A 21786-nucleotide genomic window follows, 5' to 3' on the forward strand; every position below is an offset into this window, starting at 1 on the left:
AGGATAGAGTGTCCTGCACAATGATAGCCATTTTCTCACACGAAATCCGCCATGTTTAAGAGTGTTTGAAACCACAGTGGGTTACGTTAAAAACATTAAATTGCATACAATACATTTGTTAGGCATATCAAATTGGATGGCGATATATCACTTTTCTCAACATGTAAACCACACATATTAAACTTTAAAATGTCCTCCAATTGCACATGTTACATTTTTGGTGTGTTTTTTTGGATGTGCATTTTATTAGGTGTGTATATATGTGTGATGCTGCGTATATCGTGTTTATTTATTAATCTAAAGCACGTTTTTCTGATGTCAAAAATACGCAGACAAAATACCAATGTATTTCAAAGTGTTAACTGTTCGCAGTCCTGGCTGTCTAGCAATTTTTATTCCTGCAATTTGAAAACGAATTGCAAAAAGCTATGTGTCAATATAACTTGTAGCATATGTAGAAGATTACCTTACATCATATTGTTAATAGGCTATCTGATGAAAGTGCAAGTGCCTTAGTGCATCACGGGCTACTTTTTACATATACCACATGTAGAGATGCATAAAGTGCAAGTGCATGTGCAAAATCGCAGTAGCTAACCCCAACGGGTAGTGTGCAAATAGCAATATAGCAGCATAAAAATCCTATACAAAGGTATATAAAGTGCTTAGTGCATTCATAGCCTTAATGTTGGATCAACAAAATATATACACACAACCATGTGAATGATGATACAATTAAAATACAAGACTGCAACGAAAGATAAAGCCCTAATTAGAAAATCACACCAAAAAAATAATAACTAATATTATGTGCATTAAAAGAGGGGGACACGTTAAGAATCACTCGAATAGAATATAACTACGGGTTAAACTAAAGTTCCTAAATAACACAGCTCACCCTTCATAAGAAATAAGAAAGAAAACATTAAAATTAGATAGCTAGAGGTAAAAGGAATCTAAAATTCATTCAATTACTGTCATTAAAAAATTGAATTGATAGACTCTAAAGCCTACAGGCTAATGTGAGAAATAACGGTGGTGTCAACAAACAATATAGCATAAAGACCTGTGTTCAATTGAAATAAATAACATAAAGTAATCCCATAGATATCGGTCTAGCTAATGGAACTACAAATTATGTTAGACGTGTCCCAGAGAGTTTCAAAAAAATGCAAAGAGGTGACACGGGAGGGTCTCAAAGTAAACATTCAGGACTAAATACAATATCTCCTCATCATCAAACAAGGTAGAGAAGGTAAAAGAAAAAGGGCGGGGGGGAAGGAAAAAAGGGGGGAAATGAAAAGAAAAACCTCAAAATACATGAAACAAATACAGATAATAAGTTTAGGTCCCAAGAAAAGTATAAAGTTCCTCATCCAGATTGTGTCCCTTGGGTTTCTTAGTTTCTAAATCTAGTATGTATTTAGTCTCAGTTTGTCTAAGGAGCAATTCACGGTTTCCTCCTCTAGGTGCCTTTGGAATAGCATGTATCCCAAAGTAGGCGAAGCCTTGAAGGTTGCCTCCATGTTTTTCCTGAAAATGAAGAGCCATCGGATACGTAGGATCAATATTCTTGATGGCTCTTATGTGTTGCAGTATCCTCAGTTTCAATTTGCCAATAGTACTACCAACGTACCACTTGTCACAAGAGCAAGTGAGCACATACACAACATACTCAGTTTCACAGGTGATGTGAGATTTAATGATCATGTTTTTGTGTAATATTGGATGAAGGTAGTTTTTTGTATTGTTGGCAAATGTACACGCTTTACATTTCATACATTTCTGGAAACCGTCTGCACAGCCAGCTTTGGCCTGTTGAGACAATTTTGGGACTCATATAACTGGATACAAGGTTATCCCTAAATGAGGCAGAGCGTCTGAAGTTGATATTGATGTTATTACCCAGAATGCTTCGCAAGTGTTCATCTTGTTTCAATATATGCCAATGTTTATGCATTATATGACGTATATTATTGGAAGCTTTACTGTATGTTAAAACTAATCTGGTATCTCCTGTTTCCAAACTGGTTACTATTGGGACTTTGGACCTCAACAAAATAGAGCGATCTTTCTCTCATGCCTTATTATACTCTCTTTCCAGCACTTTTTTGGGGTAACCTCTTTGTAGGAACTTAAGGGCCATACTTCCACATTCTTTGTCGAAGGTTTCAAGTTGGGAACAGTTGCGTTTTATGCGAATAAATATATATATATATATATATATATATATATATATAAAAAAAAAAACATTCTCTCTGTGGTTGTAGCACTACAAAAAACCACAGCAAGTAATGCATAAAAATGTACCAGCACACATGACCATGCTACCAAATGTGTTAGAATTTCAAAATCTTTATTTTAACCACGTTGTGCAAACACAGTAAAACGAGCAAAACATAAAGCACTTGTTCACATGACAGACCAGATGAAAAGTAAGTCTAACACCCTCCTGGGTTGATTGATGCCACGCGTTCCGCCCACTTCTTGGGCTTCCTCAGGCTATACAACATCCATTTGTGAGAACAAACATTCACTCTTTGAAGTAAACGGTTTCATATGCAGATGAGGCTAACTCCTCCCTTGAATTGCCAAAAATGTCTGATCACGTGATCATTAGGCATTAAGCCAGAAGTCACTATTAGTGCATGTACCATTTGCTTAATAAAAAAAGCATATTGCCCGCTAATGGTACTGTTTATAAACCTGCAATCATTAAAGTGGAGGAGTCCGCATCACTGCAATGATCCACTGCTACTTCATACAATTCTAAATTAAGAAAAAATATGTTTTCGTTCGCGCACCAATGCGCTTTGTTTTCAAATCAGATCGCATTCTGAAAACAAAATGTTGCAGATGCGTCCTTACGTCCCGGAGGGGACACTTACTGAAGCCTGATTAGCGGATTGCCATATCCTTCTATCATTATGGGCAAGTGCCACTTCTCAATTGTTTGCCGCTTCCAATGCAGTTACCTCAGCATCCTGAAGCACGCAAATGAACATATAGCTAAAACCAATTTCTTTTAGTACTGGTGTCCAGCACAATATGCCCATTACTACTAGGCAGTTCAATAAAATAAGAACACAGCAGTCGAAAAAACCAGCCTCATTGCTATACTCAGACAGTTCACCATAGATAACCATTAAACTGCCAGAATATGCTCTGCAATTATTACAATTATGATGTACTCATCTGTGATTCAGAAAATGTGCATGTTTGTATACTGAAGAGCAGTACCTTTGACCATTCAGAGCGCCAGGGGACCACTTCGGTGGTGATAGTGTGCGGTACAAATATCCTTTAACATTAACATTAACATTAACATTCAGCATTTCCCATCTAAACACATATTACATAAAGTGCAAATGCATCAAGGATAAAGTGCAAATGCCTTTGAGTGGAATGCCAATGCATCTTAATTCTTAATACCTATAATTAAAGTGCAAGTGCTATGAAAGTGCATCAGTGTCTAAAGTGCCAGTGCTTCTAAAAGTGCAATTTCTGCACCTCACATCTTGTAAAATGACCTTCCATTTTGTAATGTAACGATGTATTGATGTGAGCACAGTAATGCACATTATTGTAAAAACACATACATTTCTGAATCAATATTGAGGCCCTTTGGTCTCAGAGTGTCGTATTTGCAGATAAGAGAGGCTTCCAATTGTCTCAACTTTAACTCTCTGTTGCCCAACCTCTTGTGCTGGGGAACATGAGCCAGAACAAAAAATTACATTTCCTTAATGTTACCCTGATGCTTTTCCAGAAAGTGTCCTGTAAGAGGGTAAGTCAAATCTAAATTTTTGATGGCCCTGTAATGTTGCAAGATCTGCAGCTTCAGTGGTCATATAGTGGAACCTATGTAATGAAGCTTGCATGTACAGGTGATCACATAAACCACAAATCTCGTTAGACATGTTATATTGTGCTTGTATTTCCATGTCAGTCATTACAACTAGTGAACAGCTTCAGTGATATGAAGTTGCACATTTTACAATTAGCACATTTATGAAATCCCACTTTCATTGTTTGCTTAAAGAAACCATGTAAAACATTGTCATCCAAACTGACCATGCTTGGTGATAGGGTATTTCTTAGAGTAGGGGCTCTCCGATATGTAATACTGGGTTTATGTTCTAGTACTTGTGACAGATCCAGATCAGTATGCAATATATTCCAGTGTTTTTTCATTATACTCTGGATGTTTTTTGCTTGATGATTAAAACCCATGACAAATCTGATGACATTATCATTTTTGGTTTTCCTAGGAGTTAACAAGGTCAATCTGTCAACCTTTTGGGCTTTTTGATAACTCTCTGTCACAGTTTGTCTTTTGTACCCTCAAGCAGTGAATCTCTGACTTATATGTCTAGCTTCTGATTGATAGTCAGACTCATCACTGCATGCTCTTTTGGCTCTTAAAAATTCTCCATAAGGTATCGATTTAATAAGCGAGATAGGGTGGTGACTCATAGCATTAAGAGTTGAGTTGGAACTAGTTTTATTTCTAAATAATGTGGACATCAGTTTGTTATTTATCACCCTAAACTCAACATCCTGAAATACCAATTCAGTTCTACTGGATACTATGGTCAACTTCAAATTAAGTTAATTGTCATTCAAAATATCAACATATTCATTTAACTCCAACATGGTGCAATCCCATATGATGAACAAATCATCAATGAAACAGTACTATGTAATGACATGTTGTGTGAATTGCTCCAACTCTTCTGTCCAAGCTCATTGTGTCTCCGACCAACCCATATATAAATTCTCATAGGTTGGGGCCATTCAAGACCCCATCGCTGTACGCTGGGCCTGTGTGTACATTTGATTACCATACAAAAAGTGATTATGTGCCAAACAAAATCTTAACATCTCAATAAGCATGATATTGTGTTCTTGAAAGCTAGGAAAAACTTACATGCAGCGATCCCTGCTGTATGTTTGATTGAAGTATACAGGGATAATACATCTAAGGAGACAAGAATATAATTGGCTTCCCAATTAATATTATACATTTTGGTTAGTAAGTCTGAGGTATCTCGTAAGAAAGAACTGCAGCTCAGACCAAAAGGCTGAAGAAAATAATCTAAATATTTGGCAGTATTTTCTAATAAACCACCAATAGAAGAGACTATTGGACGGCCTGGAGGGTCAATGAGGGTCTTGTGTACTTTAGGATTGAAATATATCACAGGTGTGACTGGATATCTGTTGTTTAGAAAAAAGTATTCATCATCACTAATGAGGCCCAAGACACACCAGTTTCGAAGCTTTTCATGGTAAAGCAAGTTAGTGTCTTTCAATATGGCAGATTCTACCATGGCATAATTGTTGATATCATCCAGCTGTCTCCTTGCTTCTGCTTCATACTTGATTCTGTCCATAACTACTATCCCACCTCCTTTGTCAGATGGGCAGATAGTGATGGTATCGTCCTGTTTCAATGCTTCCAAGGCCCTGTATTGTGCAAAGTTCAAGTTTCTATTCGCGGACAGGATTTTCGTAGATAATTGACGTAAGTCTGTCATGACCAATTCTTCAAAGGTGTCAACAGCATCACATGTTATGTTGGGGCAGAATACTGATTTAGGTCTAAATTGAGTAGGGCAAGTCATGTCTGTCTGTATTCCAAACTGTTCTTTAGGTGTTTCATTGTCTACTGCCTTTTCTCATCATAGTCTGATGCAGCTGGTTGATCCAAATCAACCAGACACAAGAGTCCTGTCAGATCTCTTTCAGTAAATTGTGATATTTCTCCAGTCTTGGTCGACTTGGTTCTTCTTTCCTCTTTGACTTGACTTTCTTTTGTATATTTAGAAAGCAAGCCAGCTTTCAGTACCTTAAAGCACCAGCTACATGAAGACTGAGCACTCATAGGCTAATCAAGTTGTTTTTTTCATCATATATATATTGAGTTTGTGGTCTATGGACTCTTAGGCCCTTGCAACCTTTGGTACATTGGAAGTAACATCGGCAAACTTAAACTGAGAATTTTACAACATATGCGAGCCATAAAAAAACTCTGACCCATCCTATCCAATGGCAGTTCACTTTAAGGATGCACATCAGGGCAAATTGGATTGTTTGAGATTTTTAGGCCTACACCACATTACAGCCAATCCACGGGGGGGCAACAGAGAACCTGATCTGCACCAAAAAGAGACTAAATACATTCTGGATTCTGAATCAAAAAAGCCCAAAGGACATAATCTTGATGAGGAGTTGTACACGTATCTAGGAACTTAAGCTATGGGACAAACGATTATATATTGTTCTCTTCTAGTCTCTGGTCAGCTGCTATTGTCAATACTGTTCTTCATATAATTTTCATTAATTGGTAGAAACCTTATTATTCAGATGTTTATACAAAGAAGGTTCTACATAGTCAGCTGAACAGTTATATATTTTGTGCAATAGTACGTGCGATGTCATCACATGAAGTCTACTTGCCAAAATGTTTTAAATTGTAACTTGTCATTTGTGTTTATATATTTGTTATATTTTAATTCACTTGGGTGAGATCTATTGGCCAGTCTCATATTTATGGTTGTCCGTCACAAACAAACGCTTGTGGAGTTGCTTTTACGATATAGTTGGTTCCTTTCTCCTTCTTTCTCCCTAACCTAGAGGATTATTGGCAGCCAATACATGTGTAAGATTTTATTTCCCATTTTAGAAAGAGGATGTGCAGATATAACGTTGCATTTTACAACAAGAAGTAATGTTCTAGAACTATACGTATTTTAGAGTTGATAGCATAAGATGGTTTTTAACATAACCATGCACTTTAATGCACTATGCACTTTATCTCATTGCTTTATATAGCCAAAGATGCACTTTAGCACTCATCACTTTAGAGCACTATGCACCTTAATTCCTCTGCTTATACTCTGTTAGTTACTAACATGCATTCTAGAACATGGCTGATTAGGCAATCTTCTAGTAATGAGTAGTTTATTACTGAGGTCCGCCTCCGATTTTATCGGTACAATATACCTAATAGCATTTTGTACTTAGGTTGACTCAGGGTTTGCATTGGCTATTTAAAGCATTATTTTTGCATTTTACACCGCAAGCATGATTTCTAGCAGAGTGGAGTGTGCAATCCTCACTTCAATGTATTCTGTGGTTTATTTAATACCTACCCGGGTTTACTCGGATATAAGTATTATATATTTGGGAACTAGCTGCATTTTTAGAATTTAAATTACGTGTCAACTACATGTCTATTTTCCTGGGCGGTATGAATTTTACAGTGTCAAAGGCCAGTTTAACATTGTAATATTGGAACCCTGGCGATCTTCAAAATGGCCACCGTGTTGTACCTAAAACTCACCTAAGCTATCTGCATGGCAAAACTAGAAAGCGAAAAAGGAGAATGTGTATTACGGACCATAGAGACTGGCCAAATGTTTGTATATATACACGGATGGTTAAGCACTCACTTGTATGTGAACAAGCTGCGAGCTAGAAGTGAAACGCGTTGTACCGTGCTCTTTTAATTGTTGGCAGATGCCTAATAAAACTGGAAACCAAACAGACTTGATGCTGCATTAATCTTGGTTCTCACAAAGGAAGTGTCCCTCATTGACGTTCTCTGCACTGCTGTGAGTGCTATCCCCCTTGGGAGAAATGGAATCTTTTTCTCCTTCTGCAAATATATATATATATATATATATATATATATATATATATATATATATATATATATATATATATATATATATATATACATATATATATATATTTATATATATACATACATACATAAAGGACTTGTGTAGCAGTTCAATGAACTAGCCCTGAAAAAGTCCTGTGGGCGAAACCCATGGCCATGAAGTCGGCTAAACTGTACATACTGTGCGTTGTTATTAATGAATGAAGTTAAATAGAATATGTTGTAGCTAATAGAATATATTGGAGAAATTGAATATACCGTGTACTGGCATTAGTGATTGAAGAAGTAACAATGATCACTTTTCCAAAATTAAAAAAGCAGCACCAAACATACAATTGTGAGTAAAACAATGTTTCAGTAACAAAAGTCATTGAGGCGCTTGCATAAAGGCCTATCAGACCTCTCATACCTGTGTGTAAATAGTCTGTGTAAACCTCACACAGAGGTCTGGGAAACAGCTGGGCTTTCCCCCAACCTTGAAGTAATAGACCAGCCTGATAGAAAGCATTATTCATGTTTAACTTCCATACATTTCCCTCATGTGTATATCTAGGAATAAAGTTCAAATCTTCATCAGCGTTCTCATATAATGTGCAAACAGAGAAACTTTTAATTCGAAATAAAATGCAAATCTCATCCAGAGATTCAAGTTATTGCTAATCCAGAGAACTGTTTAGGTGTGGAATAAATAGGTTCTAATGCAGTATTTATTTTAGTGGTGTTGTGTTTCGTTATAGCAGTGTTTGATATATATGTACAGATACGTAACAAAATGTATCCCGCGCAATACCAAACAGAAGATATCCGTCTCAGATTATCTTGTTGAGGGGGCCTCAAACTCTCCCCAGCACACCCCCAAGATGATGGATGCCACAAACTGAAGCAGCTCCATAGACCATAACTGGATGACATCACCAAAGTAATCATGAAGAGGCGACATGGCTGAACACACTCGTAGAGACATTAGCCAGGTGCAAACGAACACACATGAACTGCTTGCTGACACTTAAAAGCAATTACTATGAACAGCCATGAAAATAAAATGGAAAACAGAGCTGCATTGAAATTAATTGGGAAGACTTACAACACAGGGGGGACTGACACACTGATTTTAAGACTGACAGTGCAGTCCTCATGCCCAGCCTTGCCAAGGACACTGATGGAGAGAGAGTTCGAGTCAGCATAAATGATGAAACATATGCAAGGGCAGAAGGCTGAAATTCTTCATAAATGCAGGCAGGGAAATCGATTTTATGGTCCCCGAACTTGTGATCTGAAGCTGGGGGAACAAGGCCCATTCATTTGAGGCAGACAGGAACTGTTGTTCCAATCAAACTGAAGGCAGAAGATGCAAATATGTACCACAGCATGCAGGTGGAGACTAGATTGTCCTTGCTGAAGGCCAGAGAATTGAGAGAGGTGGCAACATGAGTGGGAAACAGGCGGTGCTCTGAGGCTATTCTCCCCACCCATCATTTCTGTTCACATTCTGGTACATTTCCTAAAATCAGAAGGCTTGCACTGACCTCCTGTGGGTGGTGCTAGGCAGGGCCGCCAGATGTGGCCAGAACAATCAGATTATTTGTCCTCTATAGGCTGTAATTATGCCTATACTCTTCACCTAAACAAACCCATTTCGCCTAGAGCCCATGAATGTAACTTTTGTTTGTGAGGTCATATAAATTTAAAACCTCACTGCCTGCCTCTAAAGAGCTAAGAGTGCATTTGGACACTGCAGAAATCTATGTGCTTTTACCTGCTTTGGATCAATGAAAGCAGTAATTTGTCACATTTCTGGACTCCTCAGTTTCTTGGCATGGGGCATTTCCCTCGAGCCAGGCTCTGGTTTTTAATTCCGCTTCAATCTTCTCGAGGGTCCCTGTCTGCCTAACGAGCCACGACGTCATCCTATTTACCTTGGTAAAACCCAAGATGGTGATATCTTCATTAGGTTAGAGATCTGTGGTTTACGTGGGAGTCAAGGGTAGCTTGATTTCTGTGGGACATAAACAGGTAGCACCAAAATCCACTGAATGTATGTACGTAGGGTTAAGAGCTATTCCTGTACAGAGTGATTAAGATTCACTATTTTGGAATGTGCCACAATATATTTTTTGGTCCATGTCCAGCATGTAAATATTGAATGATCATACTAAATTCAGTATTCACTTACCGTAATAAAAATTCCTAGTTTTTCCTGGTGAGAAGAATTTACCATTGGCGCAAGCATTCTCTGTGTCCGCTTTGCGAGCCAATAATTCTTTCACCATTGCAACGTTCTGATTTACAACAGCAATGTGCAATGCAGTTTCTCCTGAATAAAGAAACAAAAAGTCAAAATTGCTCTGTTTAAAGGAAACATTCTCATCATCATCATGTTTATTTTTGGAAATGCACATTACATACCATAAAAAAAAATACAATAAGGATAACATCTATACAATCTATAAAAAGCCCATAGAAATGTGCATCCTGACACTTTAATGGCCATACTAATTCTCTTTTCTCTTTTCATGTCATACTTCTAAGCAGGCTTTTCCTCAGATAGAGTGCTGATTTTAAGAGTGTGAGCAGGGACCAACCCACATGAGGTGAGTCAGCCCAGAATAGGTATGTTAAGGCAGGCTGATATTGCATAAAATCCATTTCAAACAATAAGGGCCGCAGAACAGAGCCTCTCACTTGCACATATGCGGGACAGAAAATTAGCAGATGTGCAAAGTCTTCATGTTGCACATCACACAAAGGCAAGACAGATTGGCATCCCCCCCAGACCAAACCGCCACCACTGCTTGTAACGGGACACAATCAAACACGTGCGCTAGTTATAAGCACAGAGTCTGTTGGAAATTCTGCCCACAACAGATATTTCTGAACGCCAGGGGACATGATGGTCATTAGCCTTCTTTTCTAGGGTTTCAACAGCTCCACACTTACTCTATTGATACTCACATACTCGTAAAAGTGGGCAGTCCACACTTTTATCTCACCTCGGGAGAACACATTGTGGGGAGGGAATAGATGTGGAATATTAATTGCTCTCAGTTGTTCCGTAACATGGCACAACCATAGGACCTTGTCACCAACATCTTTGGCAATCATAGAGGTGATCAGGTCAGTTGTAAGAATAGCTCTTTCATTGCTCCAAAGCCTAAGCCAATGCAGGGCGGGTTGCAAGGAGACTACATGCCCGACTGGCCTACAGCCCAGTTCCATGTATACTCGAAAGTTCGGCTTCGACAATGGCAGGCCCAACAGATTCTTAAAGAAATGATTCTCCACTATTTCAACAGCATTAACATTAGTGTAACTAATGCAGTAATTCAGCAGTAAATCAATTGGTCTGGCTCTAAACATGGTCATAGCCCTGGTAACCCCATCCAGAGCCTGCTTAAACTGCACATTCTGCTTTGTTGTTTGGGCAGTGGCATAGAAGATGGCTGGAAATCTGACCTCAGGTAGTTGAAATGATCGGCCCGGGGGATCACGCTACTTTTAAAATGCATGGCCCTGAATTTGACCATGTGCCTTGCCTTCCAACAGACCATCACTGCCGACTAAATGTAACCGAAATAAGGGACTGCAGGGCTCCCGGGGTACGTGCCATCAACACAGAGTCACCTGTGTATACAAGAACCGGGATAGACCGACCACCTATCCTAGATACATCAGGATAAGAGTTTTGGAAGTGTTTGTAGAAGCCATTAATATACAAGCCGAAAAGGAGAGGTACCAGGACACAACCCTACAACCCTGGCACACTCCAAGTTCAACTGCAAAGAAACCTGCACAGTGTCCATTGGCACCACTCCCGACACTCGCCTTCGTTAGAATCATGCAGTCTGGCCAAAAGACTCACCAGAGCCGGAGGGCAATTCATGGACCTGAGCACATCCCACACCTTTGTACGATTCACCTGTAGGATTCACCTTGTCAAAAGCCTTGCTCAGGTCCATGAATGCCAAGTATATAGGCTCTTCCCGTGCATAAAGTGAGTATGCAGCCACCAGATGGAGATTAAGGACCTGCTCTTCCATTACCAAACTCGGCCGAAATCAAAGCTGAACCTGAGAAAGAACCCCACTACTGGTGACCCATTCATCGAGGCAGCCCAAAATTGCTTGACCCAGGATTTTGAAAAGAGAGCAATGGCCCTTTTCCAAGTAGCCAGAACCCTCTTATAATGGGACCTGGCACTAATAATAGCATTTGTTGAGCCCACTGGGCATCGCAGAGTGGAAAGAAGGTTCGACTTGGCTTTAATAAACTCAGAGTCAAACCAGTCCACCCTCGCAGGCCCCGTTCGCTTACCAGGGACACAGGAGAACACAGGAAAGCTTGGTCAATATTGAACCAAACTCTTTTAATATGTTTGCATGATCCAAGGTACCTGACAACTTCTCCAGTTCATGCAGGCTGGATTGGATTGCCTTTTTCAATAAGTCCTCCTGCATGTCATGTTTCCATTTAAGTCTTCATCGTAAGGTATTCAGAGACACCTCCAAAGGATACACCTGACTAGGCAAAACAGTTTTTGGTGGCAAGCAAATATCAAGCTTTATGGGGAAGTGGTCACTACAGATGTTATCTACCACGCCATAACCCACTAGGTGATCCCAGAACTTGACTGGGACACAAAAATAATCAATTGTCGAACTTCCCACAGAGGAGGAAAAGGTTACCCTACCTGGGATGTCTGCACTAAATCGGCCATTTATGGTACACAATCCTGTCTCATATAGGTAGTGCCATAGGCGCTGCCCCTCCACACAGAGCCTGGGATCCATCATAATGGGTGAGGGAATCCCCGCCACCTCATCTTCTGGGTCATCATATAGCAGATCACCAGGCCCATCCCCCAATGTTGCATTAAAATAAACACCCAGCACCAGGCACATATTTGACACGGTTATCCGGGGGACGAACTCCTCCAGAACTGCGGCTAGAACACCCAAACAGTTATTGTCATACTGTTTGTGAGGACTGTTAGAGGTTGGCAACCAACTAGTCTGACAGGCATGGTCTATGGATCTTAACCATTAATATAAAAGGGACTGGGGTATTTAATGCCACCTGCTCACTCTACAAATGTGATTGAACCAAAACACACAAACCCCCATTTATTTCTCTCCTCCTGCTCCAGGTATGAGATGAAACTGTCCACATTCATTTCTTCCTGGGACGAGGTCTCCTGTAACAAGACAACATCCATCTCTCTGAGTAGGAACTGTGCCTCCATGCAGGCCAACCTTGTTTTGCCTCTGGCCACATTCCACGTCAATAGTGACATACTCCAATTTCATACACCTCCTAATTTACACCAATAGTCATAGGGCCTGGGGGAGGGCCGAAATCCACCCCTGTGTTCCGTCTGGGGCCTACCCCAGACGGCACGCGCCATTCAATAAACATTCTATAAAAATAGCTGTGTCATGAGGAGTAAATCGCAAGCAGAAAATTAATGGGCATGTGTAGTTTTACATAATAATTTGATGTCAGGAACCTTTGTGACGTGCGTACATGGACTGAAGCTCTCCTGGTACATCTGCCTCTTGTTCAAGCTAGAAACCTTGGCTACATCTATTACCCTTCTCTCGCCTTCTCTACTTTCATCTCCAAAAGTGGAACAGCAGCTCGCCTCAACCTCCTAAATAGTAGGAAAATCAGGCACCTCCTTCCTTTCAACACCACCAAGCATCTCTTAACCACTCTTATCTTCTCTAAACTGGACTACTCTGCCAGCATCCTTTCTGGTCTCCCTAACTATGCTTTCTGTCCTCTCGCCAAGATCATTAACTTTGCTGCTAGGACTCTCTTTGACCTCCCCCACTTCACAGCTACTTCCTTGTGCCGTCACCAGGCTGGATGGCTGACAACGAAAAACTGGGCCCCATTTAAATTTCCTCTCCTGGTTCACAAATCTATCCACGTTAAGGAACCATTGCATCTATGCTCCTCTATCTAATTCTACAAGCCTTCTCGTAATCTACGCTCTGCTTCATCGACTACCCTTGTGGCTCCTCGCCCTCCCTGTGCTTTCTCTCACTTCCGCTCTTTCTCTCTTCTTGCTCCACTTGCATGGAATTTGCTTCCCCCGGACATCAAAGAAACAGTCCACACAGATGTGTTCAAAACCAAACTAAAAACCTACCTTCTCATCTCTGAGTTACTCTCTTAACCTACCCTATCTGCCTGGGCTTTAAAATTCCTCTGTCCCTCACTGCCTCTGCCTCCACTCTAGCGCTTCACTCATCATGGCCACATCCCAGGCAAAGCTGGCCGTGGCTCCTACCTACAATGAAAAGTATCCAATGTGGACTGTCCATAATCTATGTATGTCCACTTATGTATTGCCCCTGGTGACTGTTTCATTTACGTCCCTCCACAACCTGGTAAGAATGTTCCTCAAACTCACCCCATTGTAAGAAGCTCATTGCTGCCCTCAAATCTGATTTACTATGGATTGTATGTTCCTCTGTGATCAAAAGAGCATTGTTCCTCCTGAATATGAATAAATGAATAAATAAGGGGACAATTGGGGTTTCTCCCTTTAGCAATGGTTGGATTACTTATTGGTAATCTTCCTTACACCAAACAAAGTTCTTGCTTGTCACACTCCCAGATAAATGAGAGTAAGCCTCCACCATGGAGACAGGACTCCACACAATGCCAGAAAATACCAAACAAGGATTGACAAAAACAACAGCTTTGGCTTGCCTAAACCCATAGTACAAAGTGTGGGTTAATTTGTTAAAATGTGGGTGAATGTGCATTGTGATTGTGTGTGCGTACGTGTGTGTGCATGTGTCTGCGTTTTTGGCATGTGTGCCATATGAGTGTGTATGTGCAGTGTGGGCATGAAGTAGAGTGTACCTGAGTAGGTATGAGAAGTTTGTAATGCATGTGCAGTATGAGGGTGCATGTACTCTGTGTGCGTGTATGTACAGTGTGTGTGTGTGTGTGTGTGTGTGTGTGTGTGTATGTACATGCATAGTATGTGTAGGCATGGTGTAGGGGTGTGTGCAAGGTGAAAAAAGGCGCCAAAATAATCAATTGCTTCATTCATGATTTCTGCTTCTCACCAACTATCATAAAAATGGGTGATCCTATGGGATGCAGGTAGTTACCTACCCCCATGAGGAAATGACTGGGATGTTACCAACTTTTAAATGGCGACAGAAAATGCTGAATGCCGCCGTTCAAAATGAAACTCTGCAGTCATCACAAACTGTGCGCTTGTTGAACTGATACAACGTATATTATTGGGATCTGCAAACAAGAACAGTCGCTATCGGTTTAATTTATATTAACATTATTCCCTATAAATCATGGAACTGCATATCCAAAAATATGAAAGGGCCTAAGTGTGTCAAACATTTTCCAATGTAAACAGCAATTGAAACCTCGGCTTATTCTTTAAAATATATATCTATAATTATTATTTTTTAAATACAAAAGTGATACTTTTTCAAATGCCTGCAGAAGCCTGTTGTGATTAAACAATGATTTGTACATGCACAATTTTTAAATAGGGAATACATTACTGTTTAAATGTATTAAAAAATGGGTTTCTAACATGACTGGGCACATGCTTGTTTTGTTAGATTTTAAATGTGAAACGTCTGGAAAGCTCATGTCTTCAGTTTTCGCCCTGCATGCATGATCAAATGGGGGATGGGTTGGGTGTCCTAGGAGACTTGTCTTGGGAATGTGTAGTGAATAGCTTTGTTTGTCTTTATCACGAAAACACATTGAGTTAACAGAACAATGGGCCACCTGGACCAGGCCTCTGAGTTAATGAGTTGCCCTTACACTTGTGAAGGTTTAAGGTGAATATTTTAATAAATACATTTTCAAATTCTATCAAGGCTGAATGCACAGTGTTCTGAGCTGATAAGAATCAGAACTGTTCACAAGAAAATGTAGAGGAGCAGGTGAATGCTTTCTCACTAGTTCCCGTCCCTTCACCACCGACATATTGGAACAACAGACGAAGGGCTATTGCTGGGACGCCTTGTGTAATCCCACTACTGCATCGAGTGTATGAGAGACATTATGCACTCAGTCAGCCACATAGAATGTACCCTTGCACTGAAAATGTGGAAGGATGCTGCATGGAAGGATGTCAGCATGCACCTATGGACATCATGGAGTGTTAAGTGAAATCTGACATGGGCAAAGTGATGTCATAAAGATGATAAATGATCCTATGCTGAAACAATATGAAAATACTTAAGAGTGACAATGTAATTAAAGCCCCAAGAGAAATATGTACCTAAAGCTAATGTAATCATGGATATAAAGAAGAATAAGGTAACTTACTGGTTGATAACTGTAATTATGCAGTAATGCATGATAGATGACACATATAGAAGCTTTCTATAGAGGAATAGAGGAATATATAATGTTGCAAGGACGGCCATGATAGTAAAATGCACGCTGGCTCATGTCGAATTTAACCAAGCTACCTCAGAGACAGATCAAGAGTGCAGAATCAGGAAACATTGAAAATACAGTTAGTGTGCAAAACAGCGATGAGTTGAGGTTGGCCTAGGATCAAGGATACCATTTTAAGGAATAATTGCAAGGTACAAGGGGAGTTATACGGATAAGCCCTGAATGTGAGACATTCCTCTTAGATTAAGGAAGAAGAAAACATCTGCAACAGCCAAAGTATTGGACAATTAAAAGAGTATGTAGTCTCTGCAAGGTAGAGTGAGCAAGTCTCTAGAGGCCAAGAGGAGCAAAAACACTCCGCATAATTGAATCAAATAGCAGTAAATAGGAGGCTGAAAAAGGACACATTTGTGGTCTCTTCACATGTGACTCAGAAGTCAAAGACAAGGGCTATTCATTGGAGCCTCAGACAAAGATAGTGGTGTGCTCACACTCCCTCAAATGTTCCAGGACAGTGAGCAGGCTACAAGGTCAACTACAGATGGAAGACCTTGGTTTATGACTGACCGATGAGGGATAATTGATTAATTGGGAGTAATCTGAGGCAGTTCAAAGCACCTAGGTTTCGTTTCACGTACATGTTGCTAAAGAGCCGAAAGCCCAAGGTTGGGATAGTATGCCAACCAATCAGTGGGTCTAAGGGGCAACATAACATACAATGTTACGTAGACCAATCCGCTGCAATTTTGTCCGCTATAACCAGTACTATACGTATTTAGAGGTAGTTCAAGGCGTGTCCTACCGATATGGCGCAGCCAATGATGCATTCATTCTTATATGTTCTATAAGTAGATATAGGGCCTCATTATAAGTGTGCCAGTCCAGAAACAATGGTGCCAGTAAGCTTACTGGCACCATTGTTTCCGGACATGCACACTATGGGTATGCCTGCCAGAGACGCTGTGCCCGACAGATCTGACCCTGCCGGGCACATCGGTCACGGTAGGCAAAGCCGTTACGGAAGCAGCAGCACTGTTAACAACGGTGCCGGTGCTTCCATGGTCCTCATTCCCATAGAATCCAATAGGACTCTATTGGAATGGGGACTTACAATTTGCCGGGGCCTGACTTCCCAGACTGCCAGAGTGGTAATCCCCTGGTGTTACCAGGAAGTCAGGTGCAAGTAAATAATTACGGGTCTGGCAGTAACCTGCCGGTAGCATGGGCATGGTTACCACCGGACCCATAATGAGGCCCATATTCACCCTAGCCAATCCCTCCCTTCAGTTGGTTTTTATTATTTGCCACGTAGGATGACATCATAGATGACGCATGTTGGGGTATAAGACCTCTGTGTGTGAGTGTGCATGCATCAATCCAATGCCTGTCATTTCTCCCTGCTTTATAAAAATAGAATAAAGTAGTACTTTGCTGTATTCCTTGAGTCTGTACGGTTATTTGGTCTGAGATCTGTATTTGTACTTCTATCTAACACACGAGACGCTTCAAGGTGCTAGAGCACATTTTGGTAGCTGTGAGGATGGTTGCGGTCTAATCGACCTAGGTCAGATCCAGACCCCCAGATGCTTGCCCGCTACCGCCATTAGCCAGAAGACCGCAGAGCTTCCTGTGGAGATCGGTGCGCAGAGTCACATGCAAGAAGATATGGTTGGCAGATCCCCCTTTGATGAAATTCTTGTCCGGTCCCCGAAGGTGGCCCTTGGATGAAAGGCAAACTGGTGGGTTGAGGGAGAGTTGATGCCGAGGGACTCGAGCTGAGTCACGGATGTAAGTAGAACAACAATCATCACACCTCACATCACACCTCACCCACTCAGCCAACTTCTACATAGAAGCTGTGCAATGGATCACCTCCTTCTTGGAGGGTAGCAATGAAAGTATTAGCAGACACAGCCCATGGTGCCCCCACCACCATCCACTGTGGAGTGCCACAGGGCTCATGCACTGCACCTACTCTATAAAACTTGTTCACAAAGCCTATCTTCGACAAGCTCAACACCCTAGGTATCGCGTGTACGAACTACGCAGATGATATTCAAGTACTTTTACCACTCACAGGCTCCTACACCAGAGATGCCCAAGCACTTCACTCAATATACACCACCATACAGGCCTGGATGGCAGCCAACAGCCTCGGCCTCAATGGAGAAAAGACCGAAATCATCATTTTAGGACTCAAAACAACATTAGCAAAGCTAGATAACCTGTACTCTAACTTCATCATAGACAGCACCATCATCCCCATCTCCACTTCGGTAAATACCCTTGGCGTCTACCTAGACTCCACCCTGTCCATGACCAGACAGTTTAGCGCCATCACCTCCACCGCAGCACTCACTACCAAACTAATTAACGCAGTAAAACCACACTTATCCAAGCCCAACTGGCTTGCAATTTCCAGAGCCACTATTGGCGCCAAACTTGACTATGGTAACACACTCCTAGCAAGCACCTCAAAAAAAAAAAACTAAATAGACTTCAAAATGCTCAAAATAACGCACTCAGTGCAGCATTAAGCCTTCCCAAAAGGGAACACATCTCCCAGGCCAGACAAGCAGCCCACTGGCTCCCTGTTAAAGGACGTATCAGCTTCAAAATCCTCACCCTCACACACAAATGCCTCTCCCTATCAGCATCCTCATATCTTGCACAAACCTTATCCAAACCCACCCACTCCAAACCCACCAGGACACACTATACCAATCTCCTACAAACTCTGCACATCAACAGAGCCAAAGCGGGAGGAGTAGGCTTCCCTTACATAGCCCCTAAGCTCTGCAACACCCTACCTACAGACATCAGATCAGAAAACTCACTACTCACCTTCCGCAAAACACTCAAGACCCTCTTCTTCATCTGACCCTTGCATGCCCCTTATATGTTTGTATATATGGCTGCAATTATTTTTCTTCAATTCTGTAACTAAGTAAGATGTCTGTAACCAGCGCCACGATGCCTCCGGGTTGCTGCGCGCTTAACAAAAATGAATAAATAAATAAACAAAGGTGGCAAAAATAAGGGGAGGTATTGTGTTGTGAATAATACATACAAAAGTAACAGGATTTTTTGGGATATTTTAAAGAGAAGAAGTATATACCTCGATTCCTGGTTCCAAGGGGGGGCAGAAGGGTATACACTAGAGTAAAGACTCCAAATAGGGGTGTTAAGGATTCCTGAGGCAAGACCCACAGAGTAGTGCATACCAAACTCCAAAATGGAGTAGAGTTACACATTAGAGATACATTTACAAAAAATAGTAAAGGAAGGCGTACGCAGTAAAATTGAAAAAGTGCACATGTGTGGGGTCCATTTTTCTGTTTATACCAGTTCTCTACCGGGGGGACGGAGACCATACCTGGTACCCTTTATATTATATCAATTAAAGAAACAGGTCAGAATGGAAGCAAAGCCATGGCCAGAAATGCAATTGATGATTGTGCATCACTGCCGATTGTTACTGGAGAAGAATAAAAATGAAAGCCGGTGGCAGAAAGCAAGAAGAGTCAAAGTCAGTCCAGAAAAAGTTATCTAAACTCGCTATAGAGCGATCGGTATTGACAAGTAACAAGGGTGTGGTGATACAGGATATACAACCAGCACAGCCAAACAACATAGTGTACCCCATAGATTAGGGCAGGTACAATATATGGCCACAAGGAAGAGGGAATGGAGCAAGAGAGGAGGACGAGGATTCAGAACCATCAGGGAAGAGGAGGATTTAATGGTGACAGCCACAACAATGTTGGAATTGCGGAAGAATAGAACACATAGCCAGAACATGCAGAAGCAGAGGAGGCATGCAACAGAATTGGCTAGCTCCAAGAGGGGGTTGGGTTATGCGCCACAATATAATACAGAACCACAGGAATATTATGCCCAAGATCACACGTAGGCTCAGACATATGCGCCGCAACCCCAACACATGCAGCAAGCGCCTTTGTAAATGCAATTGCTACATGGGCAACCACAGCAAGCACCCATGCAAGTACAGCAGGTACAACCCAGGAGGCACAGACACAACAGGCTATAGTACCACAATGGAACATGACCCCAGGGGTCCAACAAGCACCCACACCCAAATTGGGGAGTGTGACTGTGAAAGGAGTAAATCCTTTCACAGGTATGGGGATGAATTTATACCCACAATAGGACAGCCCACAGAGTGACCTGATGTTTTCTGTACAATCGGTAACACCAGACCCCCAAGAGGAACCAAGGGTCAGGGTAACGATAGGAGGAAAGACATTTTAATTTCTTGTGGACACTGGAGCCACTCGTTCCTGTGTACATGAGGGAAAATACGCAATGTCAGGTACTGCCATGAATGCACAGGGATTATCTGGGGTGATGAGTTTAGTTCCTTTTACAGATGAATTACCAATCTCTATAGGAGAACATGATATGTCAATGCCATTACTATATTCTAGGCAGACGCCATATTAGGACGTTACTTGATGACAAAGCTTAACATGATGATATACTTCACCGACAAAGGAATAGTGTGTTCTACTCCAGAGATACGCTCTATGAATGTGGGAGAGTTTATATCAGCCTTTACAGGCTAGAAGGCATTTCGAGGAGTTCCTTTAGATCCAGAGGTATTTTTGTATCGAGTGACTGTTTTATTCGCATGGTTACCCAGAATGGTAGATAAAATATGGAGAATACCTGATGAATTCTTGTTTAGACCAGAGATTCCATTGGACGATGAACAAGGGCAGATTATCCCCTTAGAATTAGAAGCAGCAGTGGTCAGAGAAGAGCGGGAGATGCTTCATGGGACAGATGATGAAGGAAGAGGATGGAGAACAGTGATAGACCTCAGTGAAGGATACAGGTTGACAGATTTGAGAGACTAAGAACTATTAAGAGATGAGTACTCAGATGATGAACTATTGTTTTCTCTAAGTCTCACTCATTAGAATAAAGTAGAGAATATAGAAATATCACAGAGAATGGTGCTGGTAAAAAGAAGAACATAATTCTTCCAGGAAGACTTAGAGAAAGTGCCAAAGATTGTATGGACCATGATCCCATATGATGTGGGTCTATTAAAAGGAATAGGAGCAGTTAAAATCAAACTAAAACCAGGAGCCCTTTTGTCATGAGCAAAGATATACCCCATGTCCAGAGAAGCTGATGAAGGTATATTTAAGACAATTTCCAATTTAATGAAGCAAGGCACAATAGTGCCATCCGATTCATCATGTAACATGGCTGTGTACCCCGTAAAGAAATGAAAGGGGGGTTGTGGAGATTTATACAGGGCATTTGCTTCCTAAACAATATAGTCGAAGCTGAGTTTCCTTTAGTTACAAATCCTGCGACAATACTGTGTAACATCCCATGTAAGGCCAAATATTTCACATTTATAGATTTAAAAAATGCATTCTTTTCGATTCCCCTTCAAGAAGACTCACAAGATTTGACTTCCTTTTTATATAGAAATACCCGCCTGAAACATACTCATTTGCTCCAGGTACACTGTGAGTCTCCTTCGATCTTTAACATAGTCCTCCCGATGCACCTGGGTAATGTCCAACTTGAAAGTGCAATAATCCAGTAGGTGGATGACATTTTGGTATGCAGTGAGGCACAAGAAATATGTAGCGAAGACTCAGTGAAACCATGACTATACTCTCAGAGAAAGGATACAAGATAGACAAAGATAAGTTAAA

General features: G+C 41.1%; 1 protein-coding gene across 1 annotated transcript in view; it reads right to left on the reverse strand.

The window, feature by feature from the left end:
* LOC138491789 (transient receptor potential cation channel subfamily V member 6-like) overlaps positions 1-21786 on the reverse strand; it is a 599702-nt gene that overhangs the window by 441335 nt on the left and 136581 nt on the right. The window contains exon 4 of the mRNA XM_069618497.1: positions 9864-10004. Coding sequence (XP_069474598.1) covers positions 9864-10004 — 141 coding nt within the window. The remainder of the gene's footprint in view (positions 1-9863; positions 10005-21786) is intronic.

Source organism: Ambystoma mexicanum, chromosome 10, assembly GCF_040938575.1.
Source record: "Ambystoma mexicanum isolate Mex_15411 chromosome 10, UKY_AmexF1_1, whole genome shotgun sequence".
NCBI classification, from domain to species: Eukaryota; Metazoa; Chordata; class Amphibia; order Caudata; family Ambystomatidae; genus Ambystoma; species Ambystoma mexicanum.